The sequence below is a fragment of the Alexandromys fortis genome, unplaced genomic scaffold (assembly GCF_014885135.2).
Source record: "Alexandromys fortis isolate MF-2015 unplaced genomic scaffold, M_Fortis_MF-2015_v1.1 scaffold_12, whole genome shotgun sequence".
NCBI lineage: Eukaryota > Metazoa > Chordata > Mammalia > Rodentia > Cricetidae > Alexandromys > Alexandromys fortis.
This window is the reverse complement of record NW_026067937.1, coordinates 15,409,010-15,430,537: the sequence shown is the minus strand read 5'-3', so window position 1 is coordinate 15,430,537 and position 21,528 is coordinate 15,409,010. Positions and strand designations below refer to the sequence as shown.

At 44.6% G+C, this 21,528-nt stretch overlaps 1 protein-coding gene and 1 long non-coding RNA gene across 3 annotated transcripts in view; one reads left to right on the top strand and one right to left on the bottom strand.

The window, feature by feature from the left end:
- Ext2 (exostosin glycosyltransferase 2) overlaps positions 1–21,528 on the bottom strand; it is a 148,758-nt gene that overhangs the window by 53,472 nt on the left and 73,758 nt on the right. The window contains exon 9 of the mRNA XM_050146887.1: positions 6,404–6,593. Coding sequence (XP_050002844.1) covers positions 6,404–6,593 — 190 coding nt within the window. The remainder of the gene's footprint in view (positions 1–6,403; positions 6,594–21,528) is intronic.
- On the top strand, positions 9,508–14,920 carry LOC126504520 (uncharacterized). 2 transcript variants are annotated; one of them, XR_007592637.1, is made up of 3 exons: positions 9,508–9,928; positions 12,815–12,934; positions 13,055–14,920. It is a non-coding gene; the product is annotated as an uncharacterized lncRNA (long non-coding RNA). The 2 variants fall into 2 exon arrangements; XR_007592638.1 differs by having other exon boundaries at positions 9,508–9,952.

Genomic DNA, 21,528 nt, shown 5'->3' with positions numbered 1-21,528 from the left:
GTGATGCTCCTGCCTCAGTCACTTGAGTGCTAAGATTATGCTCCTGGCTCACTGTGCCTACTTCTAGGTAGGGAGAACTCCTGCCTCACAGACCAATGAACTTGAAGGCGTGGAACTCTGGCCCTGTTAATTCCACAAGGCAACAAAACAGCTCCATTGCCCCCTGTGCAGGAAGGCGGCTAGCTGCTAGAGCTAAGTGGAAACATGCCTGTGTGCTGGATGGAATCTGGACTTTCACTTAGGGAGTGTGTACAGCTTGTTCACCCCACAGGCATTTCCACATTCTTTACCTATATATATCCAAAGAATCACTCGAGACGATGTCCATAAAGAGCTAACTTGCCCCTGTAAAGTCTTTGATGGGGAAGTTTTAGAGAGTGATGAAAGCCAAGGAGGATGATATGGGCTACAGATGGAGGCCCAGAGTGAGTCACGGCTCCTCAACACACACAATCACTTTCCCTGGACTAGGTGAAATCTGGGTACCAATTTAGCTCTGACCAAAGGAGCATCTATGAAAATGGTGCAGGGCCATTGGCAGCCGAAGGCAGGGCGTGAGAGAATTCTGGCCTCTTTTCACCTGTTCTGGAGAAGGGCAGTCTTAGCCTCAGGCTTTGGTACTCCTGCTGGGCAGACTCTGGAGTGCAGAAGCAGAGCATGAACACAGGACACACACACACACACACACACACACACACACACACACACACACAAGTGTGACTTTAACCCTGGAAAGGCTGTGTTTAAAAACATTAGGACAGGTAGAAGAGGCAAAATGACACCTTAGGACACACAGGAGGATAGTGCTTCCAAAACAGCTCACTTTCTGAGTCTCTGACATGGATCTAGCTCGTCTACATAATTCCATACGGAGAACTGAAAAAGATGGACCAGACTGGCAAGCTCAGTGCAAAGGGACAAGCTCACCACCGTCTCTGCCGTGTGCAGCTTTGTGATTTAGGCAAATTATCAACCTGGGATTCGTTTTTCTTAATTGTGGAAGGTGAGGATGACAGCAGCTTCCTCACAGGCTGCGATGAGAAACTGGAGAGGACCCAAGTATGAGACACTTAGCACAATACGTGAGAAACTGGAGAGGACGCGTGTGTGACACACTTAGCACAGTCCTAGGACGTGAGAAACTGGAGAGGACACATGTGTGTGACACACTTAGCACAGTCCTAGGACGTGAGAAACTGGAGAGGACGCGTGTGTGACACACTTAGCACAGTCCTAGGACCTGAGTAGCACTGGATAGCGGACTTAAGGGTACCGCGGCACCGTAATCTTCACAGAAGAATTCTTACGAAGTTCTGCCAGCTCTGATTCTCTACTAACTGGAAGGTCACACAGATGGATAAGGGGATGACCCTGCTGAAGCAGGAGGAACCAAGGTCAGAGCAATAAATCTCCAGGCCTTGTCCACGGTTCAGCATGCACGGGGTCTTCTTTCCTTTTCCTTTACATTCTAAATGGAACAGCACACACTTAGAGGCAGTGGCTAATCTCATGTCTATAGCAGGTAGATCAGAAATGTCACCTATTCATTCAATGTAAGCAGAAGAACATGACTTATGGGGAAACCCCCTGAATTTATGAGGAAAAAAAGTGACACGAGGTGCCTTGGTAAGTCCACTAAATGAGATCCACTCCAGTCCAAAGAGACAGAAATCCCTGGTATCATGGGTTCTGTAAGTATACTGACTGGTTTTTGTCCACACTAAGCATCCAAAGAGGTGTGTGTAAGCAAAGGGAATGTCTCTACAATGCAAAGGTGTGTGGTGTTAGGTTTGACTGAAGCGAACCCTGAACTGGCCACTGTAGAAGGGCTCATTTGCATAGTGGTTCCCTAGGACCCGACATCCCCAACCCAGAGTTGAGTTCAGTTAAGGGAGCATTGTCCCTCTTCCCTGCTGCTCCTTCTGAGTGAGCTATGCTGACATGCCCAGCTCCATCCTGTCTACTAAGGACTGGGGATAGAGGGCAGCTCTTGATGTTAATTCAAACCTGGAACTGACTAAGCCTAATGGTTGAATTTCTGAGAATTATGTTAGAATTTTGATGGGAATTACATTGAATTGGTAGTGTGGTAGCCCCCATATGCTCCTGTGTTTGAATTCTTGGTCCCCAGTTGGTTAGAGCTGTTTGGGAAGGATTAGAAATTGGCCTTGTTGAAGGAGCTGTGTCACTGGGGGTGGGCTGTGAGGTTTCAAAAGCCCACACCATTCCAGTTGTCTCCCTTTCCGCCATATAGCTGTCTCAATGTGTAAGCTCTTAGCTACTGCTCTAGTGCAGCGCCTGCTTGCCTGCTGCCATGCTTCCTGCCACGATGGTCATGGATTCTACCACCCCCTGAAACCACGAGTCCCAAATTAAATGCTTCCTTTTATAAGTTGCTTTGGCCATAGTGTCTATTCACAGCAATAAAAAAGCAACTAAGACATAGGATGGCCATTTTCACATTATGAATGCTATTAATATTGAGCATGGAGCTCTTTCCATCTTCTGGTATCTTCTTCAATTCTTTCTTTGGTGTCTTAAAGTTTTATTTACATGTTTCCCACTTGCTTGGTTAAAGTTATCCCAGATAGTTTTTAGATGACGTCTATTTAGAAGCTTCACCCCTACTAGTTAGCATTCGTGGTACGGAAGGCACTCTGCACACTGCTAGAGGAGAAGGATGGTCATCGGTATCACCCGGTCACAGACTCTACAACCTACAGCAGTGATCTGCCTGCCAGATACAGTGGCCCAACACTGGCACAAATATTATGGGAGTAATCAACTACTTTCTGATGGGCTCTAAGGCCCACTCGATGAGATGAATCTGTATCTGACACCGCTGACCAGCTAAGCCATGGGTCTAGAGGAAAACCACATACTATTGTCCTGCCAAAGGAACACAGCAAAAAAATGACTCCAAATGACACTCTGCTGTACTGATGGATCAGTGCCTTGCTCAGACCTTGCTCAGAGTGAGTTCCAGGATAGCTAGGGCTATACAGAGAAACCCTGTCTCAGAAAAAAAAAAAATCCCTCAGGAAAAAAAAAGAGAGAAAAAAGAAAACTAATTTTCTCCCCCGCCCCCCCAAAAAAGTTATCAAACACACAAAAACTTTAAATATTGAATTACACCTGGAAAAAATGTACATGGCTAGGCAAATATTCTCTATATCCATCAAGCTTAGAGCTGAAGATCTGGGAGGTAGGAAAAGGGGGTAGTGGCCTTTTTCTTTTGATACACCTCAAAGACGATGTGCTGAAAACTCACTGGAGATTCTATTGCCTAGCCTACATATTTATTTAAACTTTAAACCTGGCAATTGAGACTTAACTATAACCCAAAGTTAAAAGTATTTGATTGGGTTGGAAAACGGAAAAAAAAAAAAAAGAAAATTGGGAGAGAATAGACTGCTGCCTTTGCTAATTAACGCAGCAGCAGCCATGCTAACCACAACATTTATCTTAGCAAATCACATTCACCTCTAGTATTCAAAGCTCTATCCTTGCCTGTTTCTCCTTCTTTCTCTGCTATGTCGATGAGAAGTCTGATGCCCGCACTGACTGACACAAGGACAACAGCTGACACCGCCTACCAACTGAACAAACAGCCCGCAGAGACCACATGTGAACAACTGCAGACACAGCCAGCCCAGCCGACACATGCCACAACCTAAGACTCGTCAGGCTCTTTTCTCCTTAGACTCAAGTATTCAAAAACTAAACTAAACTCATGGTCATAATATTAGCCACTATATTTTAGTAAGGTCTACCAAAAATTAACAGGGCTACCCTGCTCCAAATACAGGGCTTCACCCTGTTTTTCATCTCGCAGTGCTGGAAGCAAACAAGCTCTTCCTCCTCACACCTGCCCCCAGAAGTGACTGAGACCGCAGCTGGGAAAGAGGCTTCAAGGAGAAGCCTCTGTGGCAGGCTTGATGCACTACTTTATTTTTGACTGGCAGATGACAACTGTGTGTGCTTATGGGGCACAGAGGGATATTTCAGTACATATTTGGCCAGTGGAAAGAGCCAATCAGTCACCAGCATCTTTATCACCAGCCGGCAGAGCCGACAGTTGGACTTGAGGGTAGGGCTGAAGGTTGGGGCTCGGTGGCCATTGGCTAAGATGGCCTTAGAGACAGGAGCAAATACAGGCACACGGCTGCAGAGTGGAAGGGGTGTCTCACTTCTTAAAGCAGGAGCATCCTCTGTAAGTGAAGGGGCCAGTCAACAGTACAGGACCTGGACCTCCAGTTCACTTCATTGGGAAAAGGCAGCTACACTGGGAAGCCAGGAGTCCCAGAGATGCTCTCCTAATCCCTGCCCTCATAGTTTAAAATTTCTTTTGTGGCCAAGGCAGTGGTGGCTCACATCTTTAATCCCAGCACTTGGGAGGCAGAGGCAGGCGGATCTCTGTGAGTTCAAGATCAGCCTAGTCTACAGATTGAGTTGCAGGACAGCCAGGATATACAGAGAAACCCTGTCTCGAAATAATAATAATAATAATAATAATAATAATAATAATAATAATAATAATAATAATAATAAAATTCTTTTGTGGTTTTCTTCCCTTGTCATCCTTGTCTTTCCATCTTAGATTATGTCAACACCTTCTTATCCTATACCTTTCTTCACCACCATCACCACCACCATCACCACCACCATCATCATCACCATCACCACCACCACCATCATCACCACCACCACCATCACCACCACCACCACCACCACCATCACCACCATCATTACCACCACCACCATCATCACCACCACTATCATCATCATCATCACCATCACCTCCATCACCACTACCATCATCGTCACCATCATCACCGTGGATGGATTTTAGACCACATACAGCATTCTTTTCTTATTAAGAATCAGCCAAATAAAACAGACATTCTGAAAACCGGTCATGCTATAGTAAGAAGGAAAAAAGAGTGGCATAATAAAAAGCAGCTATGTTCTGGGACATCACCTAGGGTTTTTATTCAGAAGAGCTATTTACTGGGCCAGAGAAATGACTCATCAAGTAAAGGCTCTTTTTAGACAACAAGATAATCCAAGTTTGATCCCAGGAACTCACATGAAAATGGTATGTGAGCTGGTAAGACAGTCAGTCCGTAAGGTGCTTACCACCTAGCCTAACCATTTGAGCTCAATCTTCCAGACCCACATGGTAGAAAGACACAGTCTTGCCAGTTGTGTTCTGACCTCCACACACATGCAATGACATATCGATAGACAAACAGACAGACAGGCAGACACAGACACACAAACACACAAGTTGTCCTCAGACCTCTACATGAGTACCTACATACACATACATCATCATAACAGACACAATAAATAAAGTTCACAAAAAAAAAAAATAAAAAGCTATTTTACTCTAACTGTGGCTCCTCAAACCTAAAAAAAGAGCATATGACTCTTCAAGAGACTAAACATGCCACAAAGTACAGTTTAAAAAAACACGTGTTGGGAGACACTAAAGAATTTTCACCAGCAAATTCTGAGTTGCCTCGGAGAGAGAAATAAGGCTGTGTCCCAGCCTGGCTTTAGATCTACTGCTGGTGGTTTCCAGGGCTGGCCATGGTGACTTCAGTGTAACCAATTAAAGGGACTGGTCATAAAAAGCACAGATACTACTGTCAGGCAATAAACTAGACCTTATCAGTGACAGTGGTGCACATTACAAACTTCAAACTCATTCCTTGCTCTAATCCATCAGAAACTTCCTGGCTTTAATAGGCTCTAAACGGCAGGAGCTTTGAAGTCCTGGGATTAGGGTCAGTAATGCACAGGCTGAATGAGAAGCTAAATGCAGGTGGGATGAACTCTTGTGCATCACGAATTAAAAACAAATCCAATTAATCAAATAGGCCTCAACCCTAGCTGCCATAGCAGATGACAGGGGTGGCCAATGCAGGGGACAAAGTGATGGAGCAACTGGCTAGTTCCTGTGAGACTCTCCTTTAGACTGCAAGGCTACAGGGACTGGGCAGCTGACCTCCCAACCAGAACCAGGGCTAGTTTTTGTTTTGTCTTGGTTTCCTGAAGGAGGGCTCCATATCAGAACAGAGATAAGAAGCAGAAAACTAATGTCCTTTAAACTAAGTTTTCATGTAAACAAATCAGCTGGGATGGCAGAGGGAAGCTGAGGCCTGTTTTCCCGAGGCGGATAGCCTTTGATCCTCTTGACTCCTCAGCTCTCTCACACTTGTGGCTCAGAGCGTGCCAGGGCACAGAGTTCACTGGGCCACCCTAGAATCCTATGGGTGAAATGACTGAGAACAGCAGGGGATGGGAGTGTGTGTCCACCCTTAGTCAGAGCAACTAAGGGGTGCAGGAAAGTCCTAAATGGGCGCCACCAAGCACTGTACCTCTTTATTCTTCTTACCTTCTGGGGGATTTTTATTCTGATTGTTCCAGACCACCAGCAGCTTGGAGAGACTGGGCACCTTGGACACCTCAGTGATGACCCGGAAGAGGCTCTCCACACGGTCGTAGGTGAGGACGATGGCGGTGAAGCCTTGCGACTGTGGTGGGATCAGCGGGAGGAAGAGAGGGTTGCTCACACTAGTCCACTTCTGCAAGAGGACAGGACGGTGTGGGTCAGAAGAAGCTGTAGTAATACCAGCAAGAGCTAAACACTGTTACAAGGGTCCCCTCCACACCATCTGACAGCAATGAAATGGGCACGGAACACCTGAGCTGAGACGCCATTTCCACATAGCAGAGTTAAAGCACACATCTACCTCCCCTGCCAACCTCTGAGGTGGCAATTCATGACTACAAAAGAATATGACTATAATGGCAGGGAGATGGAAGAAGAGCAGAAAGGCTAGAGGACTGGAGAGGGCCACAGGGCAGAGTGGGGGTGCCCACCTGTAACAACTGGGTGGGGAGCCTGGGAGCGGAAGCTCAGAGCTCAGGACTCACTCTGTGTAGAGGAGGGAGCTGTGGTGCTGAAAGCAGGGCTGGTTAAAAGGCTGTGTCAGGAAGTGGGACTCCAGGTCACAAGCCCTCCCTTCCTCCAGCTCAGCCAGGTTGACTCTCCGTAGAAATGGATGGGATCTCCAGACAGGGACACAGGCATGGGAGGAAAACTCAGGGTAAAAACTCCAGTGTTGAGTGAGGAGCCCTATCCTGCCTTCCCTACTCTGTTCCCAGCCATGTGGCTGTCTTGGCACCTCCAGATCTCAGGGAAGCCCTCAGGCAGTACTTGGGTTCACAAAGACCTTCTGATCAGCTCTTAGTGGCTCCCTCCTAATTATAAACAGATTCTAGAATCACAGACAGTTCAAGAGCATCTTCAACAGACTAAAGGAATAGACTAAGCTCAGACAATGGACACACAGAAACAAAACTACAAATGATATCCCCAGGGAGAGAAGAGTTTTCACCCATGAAAAAGCTATTTCTATTTTAAAATATTTATCAAAGATTAGAAAGAACTCTTGGATATTAAAAACCATGAGAGAGAGAAAAAAAAAAAAGAGAGAGAGTTTGTTTAAGGGTAAGGTTTCTAAGCTAAAAAAAGGTAAAATATTCCAAGCCAGATTTTAAAGAGAGAGAGAGAGAAAACAGGACAGAAAAGAAGAAAAAAACAAGACGGTAGAACATTCATTTCTGTCCCAGAAAAACAAACAAATGAACAAAAAAGCTTCCAAACCACAGAATATGAAAAAGTGAATCTATCAAGAAATTAAGTATGGTTTTAGTATATGATGGGAAAGGAAAAAGCTTCAGGAAGAAAAAACACAGGGGCGTTTAAAATATAGAGAGAAATAGACAAAACAGAACGACAAAACAATGAAGCAAGTCGCCATTTCTGCACAGGGGAAGCAGGGACACTCTCGGCAAAGGGGAGGGTTATGAAGATGAATTTGATGGACAAGTCTTAAACTCTTTCCATAAATTAGAAATTTAGTCAAAATAAAGTTTTGAAAGTAAGAGAAAAAGATAATAAAAGAAATGCAATCTTTTATGTACCATTAGAATGTCAAATAGTTTAAATATAACAATGTAAATAAAATTATGCTGTACTAACGACAGATAATAAACTATTATTAAAATAATCTTACACATTTTAAAGGCTTCCTTGGAATGGAATTCATGCTCTCTACAACCCACCCATTCCAAGAATACAGCAGAGTTGCACTGTACTTGAGAACTGTGCATCCCACACTCCCTCTCACCCCACATGCACACACATACACTATACATACACAGAATACAATGGTCCTGCATAGTACATTAAAAGACTGATAAAATATATGCAACACTTCCCATCTAAGTGATTTTAAAGTATATACAAAGTGTTATTAACTAGACCCACAATCGTATGCTAGCATGCTAAAAGCCCACCGGGAGGAGAAGGGACAAAGTCCCATCTGTCATGATGGCTGCCCTGCACTTCCCTACAGCCATTAGCCTCGGGATTCCCTGGGTGCCCTATCAATCTCATCTATGCCATTGATAGACACCCATCACCACATGTGATAACAGCTGTCTGCCAGATGTGACAGTGCAGGCAAGGAAATGTACACAAACACATGGAGTACACATGAGGCGGGGACTCAGGGAGTCTGAATGGGATCCCTGCAGCCCTAATATGACCAGGATATTAAGGCCTGTGTGGCCAGAGATGGCCGTCATTAGACTTCACAGCCAAGAGAGCCATGACATTGTACTGACTCTGAGCTGCAGTCTGGGGACAGTGGTGATTACATCTGTTTCAAGTCTCAGTCTTCATCTTGTCCTGACTTCTGGGGAACTGAACAAGTAGTCCTCCAGAACCATTCAGGTGCCCTCTGCCCTTACCGTCCCCCAACCCACATGCTCAGAAATGATATACCTTAAGGTGCACTTGAAAACCATAACTTGAAATGGAAAAAAAAGAGAGGGCGTTTTTCTAAAAGAAGCATGTAAGATTATCTATCTAACGTGTGGAACTAGGTGAGTCTCAATGAGTGGCACCTAAGTCCATGCACAGGGTTTAATAAGCGTTAGCTCATTTGAAACTCACAACCCGAGACAGGACTGTTCTCATCACAGGTGATGGAAGTTCCAGGCCTGAGACCACAAATTGTGTTCAAGGAGAGCTAACTTGTCAGTGATAGAACCTGGATAGCCCAGGCAACTTGACTCTGGAAGACCAGCCCCTCTCAGTTCTACACACACACTCAGCTGGGTAGGGCTTCAGGAAGTAGGCGGAAAGGGAGGCCAACATTCGATATATCTACCTCCTCACTAAGACAAAAGTCCTGAAAATTCTTGATCCTCATTATCAATTCTAGGCCAATAAATGAGAATCTATCCCTGAGAACCTTGACTGCAAAAAAATACATACAAAAACACACCGCACATACAACCCTGAGACAAAGTGGTCACATAAATTTGCAAAGGTAAATATCCCACAGACACAGAAGGAAAATCGATTAAGACAACAAAACAAGGTCTGTGCTGTGGGAGGAGGGACAAGCCAATGCACTTGGACGCCTGCACAGCATGCAGAGGAGGAGGCCCAGAGACATGCAAAGCCAGCTTCAAAGAATGGGTGCCCTGGAATTTAACCCGAGGCACCCTGAAGGTACCTGGTTCTGATTTCAAGGTGCTGCCAGGGGAAGCTGACAGATTTCGTCCCAGGTGTCTGGTTGGAAGAGGCAGTCGGGAAGGAAAGAAGGAAAGGGTTTGCTGGGAAGAGCTACCATTTCCCATACATCTGGCCTGGATCCCTAACAGGGCTGGAGCATCAGGGAAGGCAGCACATGCGGGGCAGATGGAAAGGAGCTTAAGGAACTGAAATCTCGCCAGCCCCTTCCTGGAACTGCAGAGACTGAGATGAGCAAGGAGGCCCATGTGAGCTACAGACCCACCAGAGACGGATGCACTGCCAGGGCTCACCCCAGTGACTGCCAGCGTGAGTCAGCACATTTGGAGAGAGGTTGGGAATCAGGCCTCAATCTGAGCAGGGTTTCTCTTACTTAGCTGTGCAACTTGGGCAAAGTACTTCATGTCTTCTGTGCCTCAGTTTCGCTATTAAATCTTCATGATATTGTTGTTACACTGGGCAAGTGAAGCCAATGACTGACCTCGTGTAGCTGTTGTTCACATCTCTCAAAAGTGGGGCAGTCTAAGTAATCTCAGGTCTCCTCAGCACCAACCCTATTACTCCTCCAAATACACAATTTTTATTTCCACAATCTGTTCTTTCCCTTCTGAGCCTCTGTTTGAACCACACTAAAGGCTCTGTGTGTGAGGGTAAGAGACATAACACCCAGTGCCTGCAACACTTTGGATCCCATGACCCAGGCTCCACTTCGTTTGTCCCCTATGCAGAGGCAGGAAGCCCGGATTTTGAAATAGTTTCTGAATTGATTAATTCATCTTAGAAGTACTTTCCAAGAATCTCACCATGCTCAGAAATATAGTATATTGCAATATTTAAATGAAGCGGAGGTCTTGCCAATGATCAGCATTATGACATAATAAAACAATTTCTGTCAGTAGCTATTTCCTCATCTTTAAGAATGGGACTATGACAGTACCTATTTCCCCGTGGGATGATGTTTAAATGAGAAGGTGTATGCAAACACTTAGGATAGAATACATGGCTATTAGCTCAAAGCAAACATGAAACAGACCCTGATCCTCCCACTGTGTTTCTGTCTGCTACAGTGAGTTGGCAGTGCAGAAACCATTCCTACCAGGGTTGTTTCAGGAACAAATTCATTACGTCTGCATTTCCTAATCATATTCTCCAAGCCTCACTCACACAACAGTGAGGTAAACTGGGTGGGAGAGCCAGTAGGGTAGAAAGACAAATTACCATGCTGAGCCAGCAGACAGTACAACGGAATCAAACAGGATCCCACCTCAGCAAGCAGAGACCCAACAACACCCCCTTACCCTGGGGAGGCAAGCTGCAGTAGGGACAAGCAGGAGGGCAGCTCTCTGAACAGCTTGTGCAGAAAGCTCAGCAGACGGGGAGGAGCCTGGATCCTGCGGGGTGATGTCTGAAGGGGATATCAGAAATACTGAAGCCATAGTGTGAGCATGAGAAACTCTATGACAGACCTTTTCAGCTCTACAACCGGCTTACTTGTTTCTTTTTAAGCTTTCTTCTCCTGAATGGTGTTTTACTGATAAATGAACATGGCTACCTTTAAAGTTCACAGGTAGTTTGTCCTGGCAAGGAATGGGCTTCTTAAACACAATCCCATTTGGCTGCAGAGCTCTGCAGCGGGGTAGAAAAAAGGCAGCTCTTAATTGGGGCTCATGCCTTTGCAGAAGCTCTGTGCTACTGGGGTAAGGTCAACAAACCAAGCCCAGAGAAATATCCCGCTGGAGAGGGACATTTCAAAAATGGCATTTAGTCACCTCTGAAATACCTTTCAGGACTGACCCCTGCTGGCTGGTCACAGAGAGTGTCTACAGTCTGGGACCTCTTGACCCCACTTTCTGCAGGAAATCAGGCAAATTCAAACCTCCATAATTTACTCAAGACTTTGCCTTCTACCAGGAAAAAGCAAACAATGCTGGCAATTAATCCTGGAGGCTGATTAGGTCTCCACTATGGCAAGATGCACCCAGCAGTAGGACAGGAAAGAAGGTGAAGCCATTGTGAGTTAGGACAATAGGTACCAAGGCAATTCCCAAACCCATGATATCACGGGAAACATTATGAGGAGGATGAAGAAGTAGGTGTTGCTTCAAAGCACTGGCTTTGCCCCAGATGCCTGGTTCTTCTCTTATCCACCCTCTACTCTGCTGGCCTTAACCCGACAATAGGTCAATAGGTATTTGCTACAGAAGTGCCAAGAAGAAACCTTCCGCTGTTAAACAGAAGTCACACAGAAGTAGATTATGGTAGCCACGGAGACTGTCTAGTCTCAGTGCCAGCCACAGAGAAGAGCCTGCTTTCATGTCAGTGGAAGGCTTGAGGCTCCTTCCTAGCAGACTCAGGTTTCAGGATGTCTTACAAGGGAGGCCAAGGGAGAGTGAGGTTAAAGTCAAAGGTAATCAAATGATTTCTCTTTCAAAAGACTCAACCTCAGGCGACTAGCTTGCACACGGAGGACGCTGTCCCACCCAGTCCCTTGGCGGCCCTGTCCTGAAGTTCGTAGGATCAAAGATTATAGTAGCCCAAAGTCATTTTGGCCATGGTTACTGTGCAGAAACAAAACGACCTGTGTTAGCCATTCTGAAATGATCTCGCTGCGTTTACCTGGGGGCTGTAAGAATCAGGAGGGAGAAAGACATGTTTCATGACCAATTCCAGGTCTCTGTCAATCTGACCAAACCCAATACCAGCACAGAAGACAGGGAACGCGGGAAACTCAATTCCCATTGCTTGCCCCGTCAGAGATGCTTCATGTCCCTCTGTATAACTTCATTCAGAAACAAGAGACGTGGACAGACATTTGAGTCGGCCTATATTTGATGTAAACAGAGGTATTTTCCTGAGTGAAAAGTGAGATGTCAGAGAAGAGAGGAAGAGAGAACCGGCTGCTACACAGAAGCCTGGAGCCCATGTAATGAGCCGCCTTACCTATTCCTACCTTGATAGAAACGGCAGTCTTGTTGGTTGTTTTGAAGTTATCAACCCTTACCTCAATGTGGTTTCAATTATGAATTACCAGACTAAAGGGGGGGGGGCGGAGAAAGCTTTGATTTATTCTTTTTTGTTCCAATTATGCATGATGTGTTTCCACAGAAGACTTTGAAAAGTATTTCATCATGCCTCTTATCCTGCAGTGGTCAAAGGGCAACACTGACAGAGTTAACTCTTTCCTGCCTCACCCAGGTTCAAAGAGACTGTGGCTGGACATGGGCCAAGGCTTCTAAAGTGAAGGCAGCACAGAGAGGGTTAAAAGCTTGCATCATGCTACTCTCTCGCAGAAGGGTGGTGTCCCCTGTCTAAATGGTGAGATGATATTTATGTTAATGGTGACTGGGAGATATGAAAGGGGCAATCAGTAATGTGGCCCATTCTGCCTTAACCATTAAACCTCTAGAGCCCTGACTAACCACAGCTCTCTTTCAGAGTGTACTGATGGGCTTCAAGCAAGATTTCTTAGTTCACAGAGGAAAGATCTGAAGATAAGTCTGAAGTCAACCTGCTGCCTACCAAATACTAACTGGCTGTTCTGAAAAACAAGAATAACGCTTGAGGCCAAATGGCACTGATGAGGCACATACATAGAAGATAAAGACTGAAGGCCAGAAGACTAAGGCAATGTCAACCCTGACGACAGCAGCTGCCAGTCCAGTCTGCAGTTCCTGCTGCCCGTCTCCAGGCATTTCTTCTTAAGCTTCTTTCTGACATCTGACCACATGTACCTCCCCTTCTCTGTCCGAAGACACTGGGAGCCACAGTGGTGAGGGTAAATTCACCCTTGTGAAAAGCTTGTCTCTGTCCTCTGGACGTACAAGATTGTCTTTGGAGACTGGGTTCTCAATTGCCTCCTAACTGGCATTTATATGTATAACTTGCCTGTGGTTTGTTGTGGTCTTCCTTGGCCTGAGATCATACGACAGTTCTGCAAACTCTCAGCCATGGTCCTTTCCAAAAAGCCTCCCACTTCTCTTCCCCTGCAGCTCCCAGTGTCAGCTGCATACCTCTGTATACCTGTTTGCACATCACTTCACAGTTTCTACCTCTGTCGCTCTGGGTCGACTACTCTAGTCTAAACTGGAAGTCTCAGCAGCTGTTTCTGCTGCTCTCACTCGGGCTTCAAGAGTTTGTGGGTTCCGATGGTGAGCTACTCACTAGAACTTTACTGGAAGAACTACGACCCAGACTGAGGAGAAATTCCTCACAACAGGGTCTGGTGTTACAAACATGCTCTGTCCAGTTCCTCCCAAAGCTTATTGGACTAGCCTCATGGTGTGAATTTGGCCCACAGTCCACATGTGGTGGAGGGGTTGTGAGTACAGCTCTCAGTTCTGGGCCAATCTAGGCAGGTTACTTTTTCATGTCACCAAGACACAGCTCTCTATGCCTTGATGTAGATGGGTCAGAGGTAACAAATCCTGCACCTTCATCCCCCATTTCACACAGTGATCAGGCTGAGTTTTCCAATCAATAAAAAAATGTAGATTTCTACACTGAGTCCTTGCTACGCACCCATCCTCCCAGGCACCAAGGGCCAGTTTATTTTGGGGCTTAGCTTCTTTTCATGCCAGTTCAGCAACAGGTTAAAACTGATCCACAATACGTACCTGGTAGTCTAGTTACTCATCTGGGAAGAGTGCTTCTACATCACATGGAAAAGTTAGTCATGCACCACCATGTTCATTATTTAATTTGAGGGCCAAGTTTGTTCATAAGCTGAAAATAATTCCCATGAAAATTTGGCAGCAACTATATTAGATGAAATCTCAGAGAAGTAATCAAAGAATTCCCATATAGGACAGGCCATGTGCTTCCTCACTGAAGAAGTGAGGTGACACAGCGGTCTGAGGAACGACGGTGAGGATGAGCCTGTAATCTAGGGGTCATAGCAGGGCTTCGTGCATTCTAGGCAGACTACCACTGACCTACATGCCATCCCAGGAAGAAGGTCCTGAAATAAACATGTCTCCCTTTCTTTGCTTGTAAGAACTGAGTGAGCAGAATGCTACTGTTGGGGGTGTAAGGACAAGACTACTAAATATGCCAGACAATCACCTGGATACAAAGAACATCCCTCTGTAAATTTCAACTTTCTGCTACAGAGTCCCATCCAATTCTAAATTCATGTTTCCATGCGATACAGCACTATATATCCTGACCTCTGTATGTGTGGGCCTTGCATAGATCACTGAATCTGTAATGAACGTGTAGAGACTTTCCTTTCTTGTTCTTATTCCCTGAGCAATAAAGTAAAATCGATGTTTGTAAAGCACTTACACGTAGCCAACCATTAGACGCCATCTAGAGATTATCTGTCTACAAGAAAACGTGCACAGACTGTGTGCAATTACACCACTTTACACTAGGATCTAACCATCAGTGGATTTTAGTACCCACAGGGACCAATCCCCCACAGATGCTGAGGGTCAGTTGCATTAGTGCCTGTCTATAAAAGAACAACTTTTTAAAGTACTGTGCCATTTATAAAAATGCCCTTGTAAATTATACCTCTAATTTTTTACAATCATTCCACTCAAGAATCATCCTACATGATTCCCACTTTACCAATAAAGACAAGAAATTTCAAAGAAGGAAGAAACCTACTCAAGATCAAACCAGTGAACACTCTTGAACTCAGATCTGATTCCAAAATGTTCTTTTCTTTGAAAATTCAGGCACCAATAATCAGGAATTAACTGCGATACTCCTCTGCGGCCATGAGCATGCTGAAGCCCAGCCCTACAGACTACCAAACTGTTGCAGGGGGTGAGTCCCTCAGTCACCTCAAGTCACTCAGATCATGAGCAGTAAAGGAGGATTACTTTACACAGTTCAGAAACGTCTGGGTTGCACTTAGCTTACTGAAGGCTCAGGGGTTAAACCCACCTGCCCGCCTCTTGAAAATTCCTGCTATTATGTGAGGCTTAGCCACTTCAATCTTTCCTCTATAGAGCTCCGAATTTGCATTTGGCTAGATGCCCACCCTTCATTTATAGTGCCAAACTACTGTCAAGAAGAGCAGGAAGGGTGGCCACTGATTGCTTTTCAGGTAGTAGAGGAAAAAGTTGACATTTCATCTTCCTATTTCTTGGAAAGGAAGGCAATCATTTATAAGAACCCTCATCTGGCTGTGGCCTCCATCAGTGGGATGGACAGAAGCCAGTGAGACAGCTCAACATAAGCCATATTAAAAGAATTTGGAATGAGCAAAGAGAGGATTCCAGATGTTGATACTTTCAATAATTCATGAGTTATAACAGTCTGCAAGCAATAAATTTCACTAAATATATCTATGATATGACTGCTTAAGATATTGGCAAAGATAACAACTATGGATTTTATTGGTTTACCATTTGATATATCAAAAATAACAATTCCACTGTTTGACAGCGATGTGCACAAGATTTGGATCCGTTTTAGGATAAAGTCTTCACACACAACCATCACCCCTTGACCCATTACTTCAAGGATACTAACAACAGTTGAAAGAAAGACCTCCATGAAAAACTCCATAATTTACTTGATTCCAACAAACAAGGCTCACTTATAGTCCAAAGACAGCAACTGAGACCACTAACCCACTGCTTCTCATGAGAGGGTAAGCAAGTTTACAATCTTACCTAACTATCCCAAGCTTGGAAAATTCCAGCAGTTTTCAGGAACTCATGTGTAGACTCATGTGTTGGCAGCCCACTGGCTCTATCAGCAAGTTCGGCTGTAAGGTGGGAAGATTTCACATGCTCTCCTGGGAGCGATTAAATTACAGCTCATGACATTTGAGCTCAAAGCACCAGCACAGTTACGACCAAGAAAGTCATTTTTTGTATGACTGTGAGCAGACAGGAGCGCAGCACACAGGGAAAGCTGGTTAGGTGTGGTAAGCCTCCACAACACAGCCACTCTTAACTCTCTGGAATTTCACTAAGGCGGGTGTTTTGTCTACTGTTTTCCTCTGTTTCTTCTTGGGGGGTGGAAGGAAGAAGGCATGAACCCGCAGGGCAAACAGGACAGAAAAGGAGACAATGATGGATCAGGGTCTGGCAAATTTGTGGAAGCTGAAACACACGGAGTCTTTCTTTTCAAAAATCCTCCTGCTGTAAAACACATACAAATCCAGGATGAAATATAACAAAACTCCTTTCAACCTGCAGCTGAGGCCGCAGGAAAAGGAAAATCCCTGGTCCAAGAACAAAGCAGAAACTCAAGGCGAGTGGAAGACACTGGAGCTGGTGGGCACAGGCTATGGCTATGTGCAATGAAGCTCAGCTTCAGCAGCAGGAGAAGCCAGCTGCTGGGAGGCACAAGCAACAGAACACAGTCCTCTTCCTAGACCTGAGTTCCCCCTGCCAAGTTTAATGGAAGGTAGCATGCATGCAGGCATGGGTTTAACAGAGTCTGTGTGAAGGTTTGGATACTCAAGCTGAGGAGCTGGTGCAGGAAAGTGAATTTATCTCTACCTCTAGAATACCTGAAGAAGCATTAATTTCTTAATTAATAAATTAACAATAAAGAAATGAAGTAAAACAGAGTGAAAAGAAAGTCCCCTCTTAGCCCAAATTGTTCATCATTTCCAGAGAAAACCTCATCAAAGATGAACTAACTCACACTCCAAAAATATGAACACTAAGGAAATAATATAACCAAAGCAACAGTCAGGTGGCCAGTGACAAGATGAGACCTCTCTAGGAATCCAAAAAGCAGGAGCAGCAGAGACTATGAAGTAAATGTATTGGATGCTGCAAGACAAAAGAAACTAAAGAAAGTCAGATGGGTTCAGAGTTCAAGGTCAGTTTAGGGTATAGAGTGAGACCCTGTCTTAAAAATAAAAACATAAGGGCCAAGAAGACAGATTTGATTAAAGTAACCAAAATTAATTTCTACAAATAGCCAATGAATTTTAAAACACTGGATAGATTTTTAAAAAACCATACCTTAGTTAGAGCTGAAGAAAGTGGAGGATGGCTGTGAAAACCTCATGCTATGTGGCTCAAGAGGTATGCAAATGAGGACAATCTGAGAACCAAATCAAAGCCAGCAAAAAAGACAAAAGCAGGAGAAAAAGCTGCACACAAATTTAACAAGCTTCTAGAAGGAAGGGTTAGTAAGAAATACAGATGTTTAACATTCATTTTCCAAAATAACTAGCGACAGGACGCTCAGGTTAAAGGGGAAACTCAGCCCCCAAAGCAGAGAACTAGGAGGGGCTACTCAGGCAGGACCCATGCGGGATTCAAATGACAGGCTGCAAATTTGAAAATAAAAGAATCTTTACAGCTTTAAAAGCCATTATTTCCCTCATATGACACATAATAGAGGAAACAGTAATGAGACCCTGGGAAAGCCTGGAAGAAACATGTGATCCAAGCCACCATCACAGCAACGGGACAAACTGATGCTCGGTGTCCTCTAACATGACAAGATCACATACTTTTGTGATATTACTGGCAAAAGTGCAAACTTGGATCTAACCAGACAAAAGAATCGGATACTTCAAACTCAAAAATGTCTACGAGCCCTTGGGTGCCTTGTCATTTGGGTGGGTGTTGATTTCCTGCAGCTTATCCTGTGTGTAGCTTTGCTTTTAAATAAAGTTCCCTTGCTGTTTCGCAAAAGAAGGTGTGTGTGTGTTAATGACAAGTTCTCTTCCAAATATTCAAAAATGTCATCTTGCAAGACAAAGAATGAGAGATTGCTCTAGACCTCAGGAGTGAAAGCTACAGAAGTGAGTGCAATGGTGGTTTCTTTTGCAGTGGTAGACATTATCAGGACAACAAAGTCTAAGTACTATAGTATTATTCTGATGGTAAGCTAATTTTATATGAGAAATATTCAAGAGTAAAGGTACATTATACTTACACCTTCTAGAAGGTTGAGGAATATACCTGAACATATTCATATAAAAATGCAACTGTGATAAATTATTCATACAGGTAAAGGAATATATAAAAATCACTACTTTTAAAAACTTCAATCCTGAACTGTATCAAAAAAAAAAAAAAAACAGTGCCAAGGCTTCAGATCAGGGTCATAGCATTTGCCTAGAAACCCACAGCCTCAGAAAAAGAAAGAAAGAAAGAGAGAAAGAGAGGGAGGGAGGGAGGGAGGGAGAGAGGAAAGAAAGAAGGAAAGAAGGAAGGAAGGAAGGAAGGAAGGAAGGAAGGAAGGAAGGAAGGAAGGAAGGAAGGAAGGAAGGAAGGAGATATTTAGCCAAGTGTGAGGGCATACACCTACAGCCCCAGGGCTCATAGGTCGGAGACAGAAGGAACATTTATGCTCAAGAATTCTAGATCAACCTAAGCAATAGTAAGTCTCAAACCCCCCAAAACAACAAGCAAGCGTCAGATTAATAATGGATGATATAGCAATCTATCATCAGTCAATCAGTCAATTCTATGCTTTCTAACAGTGATGATGACAAGAAGACAGACATGAAGCTAAGTGGAGATAGTCAATAAGGACAATTGGTCAAAGATCCCTTAAATCTAAAGTACAGAAAGGCCAAGCCCATTCTCAAGTTTTGCAGAAGGAAAGATTATTCTGTGGGACAAATGAAGCCGAGAGATTCCAGACTCACAATTGTTAAGACCAGGAGACAGGGTAAGGTACAATCTATAAGATGAAGAGTGAGGTCTGTCTCCATTACTCAGTCCCCAAATGCCTGGAGCCCACACTTGCCCATCCTTTCTCCGACCTTCACCCTGGGCACAAAGATGACTCTCCAGAGCAATAAACCAAAAGAAAAAAACTATTAACATCAACGTTTGTGCAAACGCCTGACATGAGTGCAGCCCATCACTGCCATACTCATCCAAGCCCAGCACTTCCATCAGCTTTCCGTGACTCTCTCACCAGAGCTGATGCCACAACTGGCCAGGCAGACAAAGAAATCTTTCACTACAAAAGAGCAAATAAAAAATTAGAAAAGAAATAAAGGAAACAATGTAAGTAAATAAAATCACAATATCTTCAGAGGTGGAAAATTATGTACCATTAAAATAAGAAGAACTGACATAGTTTTGTGTGTGTGTTTTTTTAATCAAAAGAGAAATTAAAAGATAAAGGAAGGAAATGTCAGAGAAATGAGAACAGAAAGACGGGTTCGGCAAGAAAAGAAGCAGGACTAATCTACACATTCACCATCCAAGTGACAGACGCTGCAGAAAGAGAGAGGAGAGGACAGAAGACAATAACCAAAGGCAGGAAGAAACGAGGCAATGCCTCTGTGCTGAAAGGCATGGACTTCCGGCTTGAAAGAGCTTGAATTAGCACTGCCAGGAAAAGACACTCATGCAAGGGGACATTATTCTAAAAGTTTAGAACACAGAAGTTGCCAAGAATTGGGGGAAAAGTTAACATTACAAGTTGATGATGGCATACGCCTTTAATCCAAGCACTCGGAAGGCAGAGACAGGCAGATCTCTGAGTTCAAAGCCAGCCTGGTCTACAAAACGAGTTCCAGGACAGTCAGGGCTACACAGAGAAAACCTGTCTAGAAACAAACAAAAGCATAACAAAACAGAAAGCAAAACTATGTTTTCTATCATAATTCTGAGTCAAACCACACAACACACCGAAAATAGACACATTTCCAAACACTCAAGGCAACAGCATTATCTCCTGCACCCCGCCCCCCAGTGCTGCCTTAGGAAGCTCGAAAAAAGATGCCAGGCCCTGGAACAGGAAACCACATAATGCAAAAAGGAAAGAGAATTCCAGAATGGCAGAGGATCAGGGTAACAGCCATACAGAGAGTGAAAGAGGACCAACCTAGACTGCACATGAAACAGGAGTCCAAAATCGAAGGAAGGAGTCTGGAGTTTACCCGCACTGACGATTTTACTGTCTTAACCAGAGAGTGGTTAGTGAAAAACACTGCAGTAGAACCAAGCAAAGTACAAAGAAAAAGCAGCTATTATCTCCCTGGAAAATAGGGAATCAAGTACTAGTCATGACTTGGCTCAGCCCTGACTATGCGTAAGGTAAACACTGTTTTAAGGAAAAGCAATGACGTGTGGCCGCTGGTCGGATGCACAGCACAAAACACACAGGGGAAAATGGAGAGGATGGGAGAAAAAGCATCAATTTAGATAATGTGAAAAAGACGTTTCTTAGTAAGAAAATAAAAATTCCATCACAAGCATTTTGTAAGGAATCAGGAAGACAACCAGAGAAACTGAAAGAGACTGCCCCCAGGAACAGGCTCCAGTTTTTTTATGCATGTGTGAAACAATACTATTTTTAAACAATAAAATGAAGAAATACTGCAGAGAGAGAGGATACTCTAGTCAAGGCAATATAGCCTTTTTTTCTAATTTACAATTATGACCTAGTTATGAGAAAATTTTATTCAAATATTACTGTGGAGACTCTTAAAACTATATCCTGGGGCCCAGTAGTGGTGGTGCACACCTTTAATTACAGCACTCAGAGGCAGAGGCAGGCGGATCTCTGTGAGTTCAAGGCCAGCCTGGCCTACAGCACTAGTTCCAGGACAGCCAGAGCTGTGCTCATTAATACCCGATCACTGGTGCCGCCAGCGTGCTCTCAGTTCATCCGCTGTCGGGGCAAGCTTCCCACTCTCCAAGCTTATTCCACTCACTCTTCCCGCATGCTGTGCAATGTAAGGGGAGCCAGGTGTGGTTCATTAAGCTGGGCCCTCAGAGTGAACCTCAAGAAAAGATGCAGAGGGCAGGGCCACATCCACAGTAACGGACGGGGGGGGGGGGGGGGGGGGGGGGGGGGGGGGGGGGGGGGGGGGGGGGGGGGGGGGGGGGGGGATTCATGTACTGTCTCCTCGGGACTGCCATGCAGGTGTCTGTTACACAGTGGGAAAGCCTTCTGCTGCAAAAGATCTGACTGACACGGTTGTGCTCTCAGACACACCCCAAGTTTGCTCTTTCATA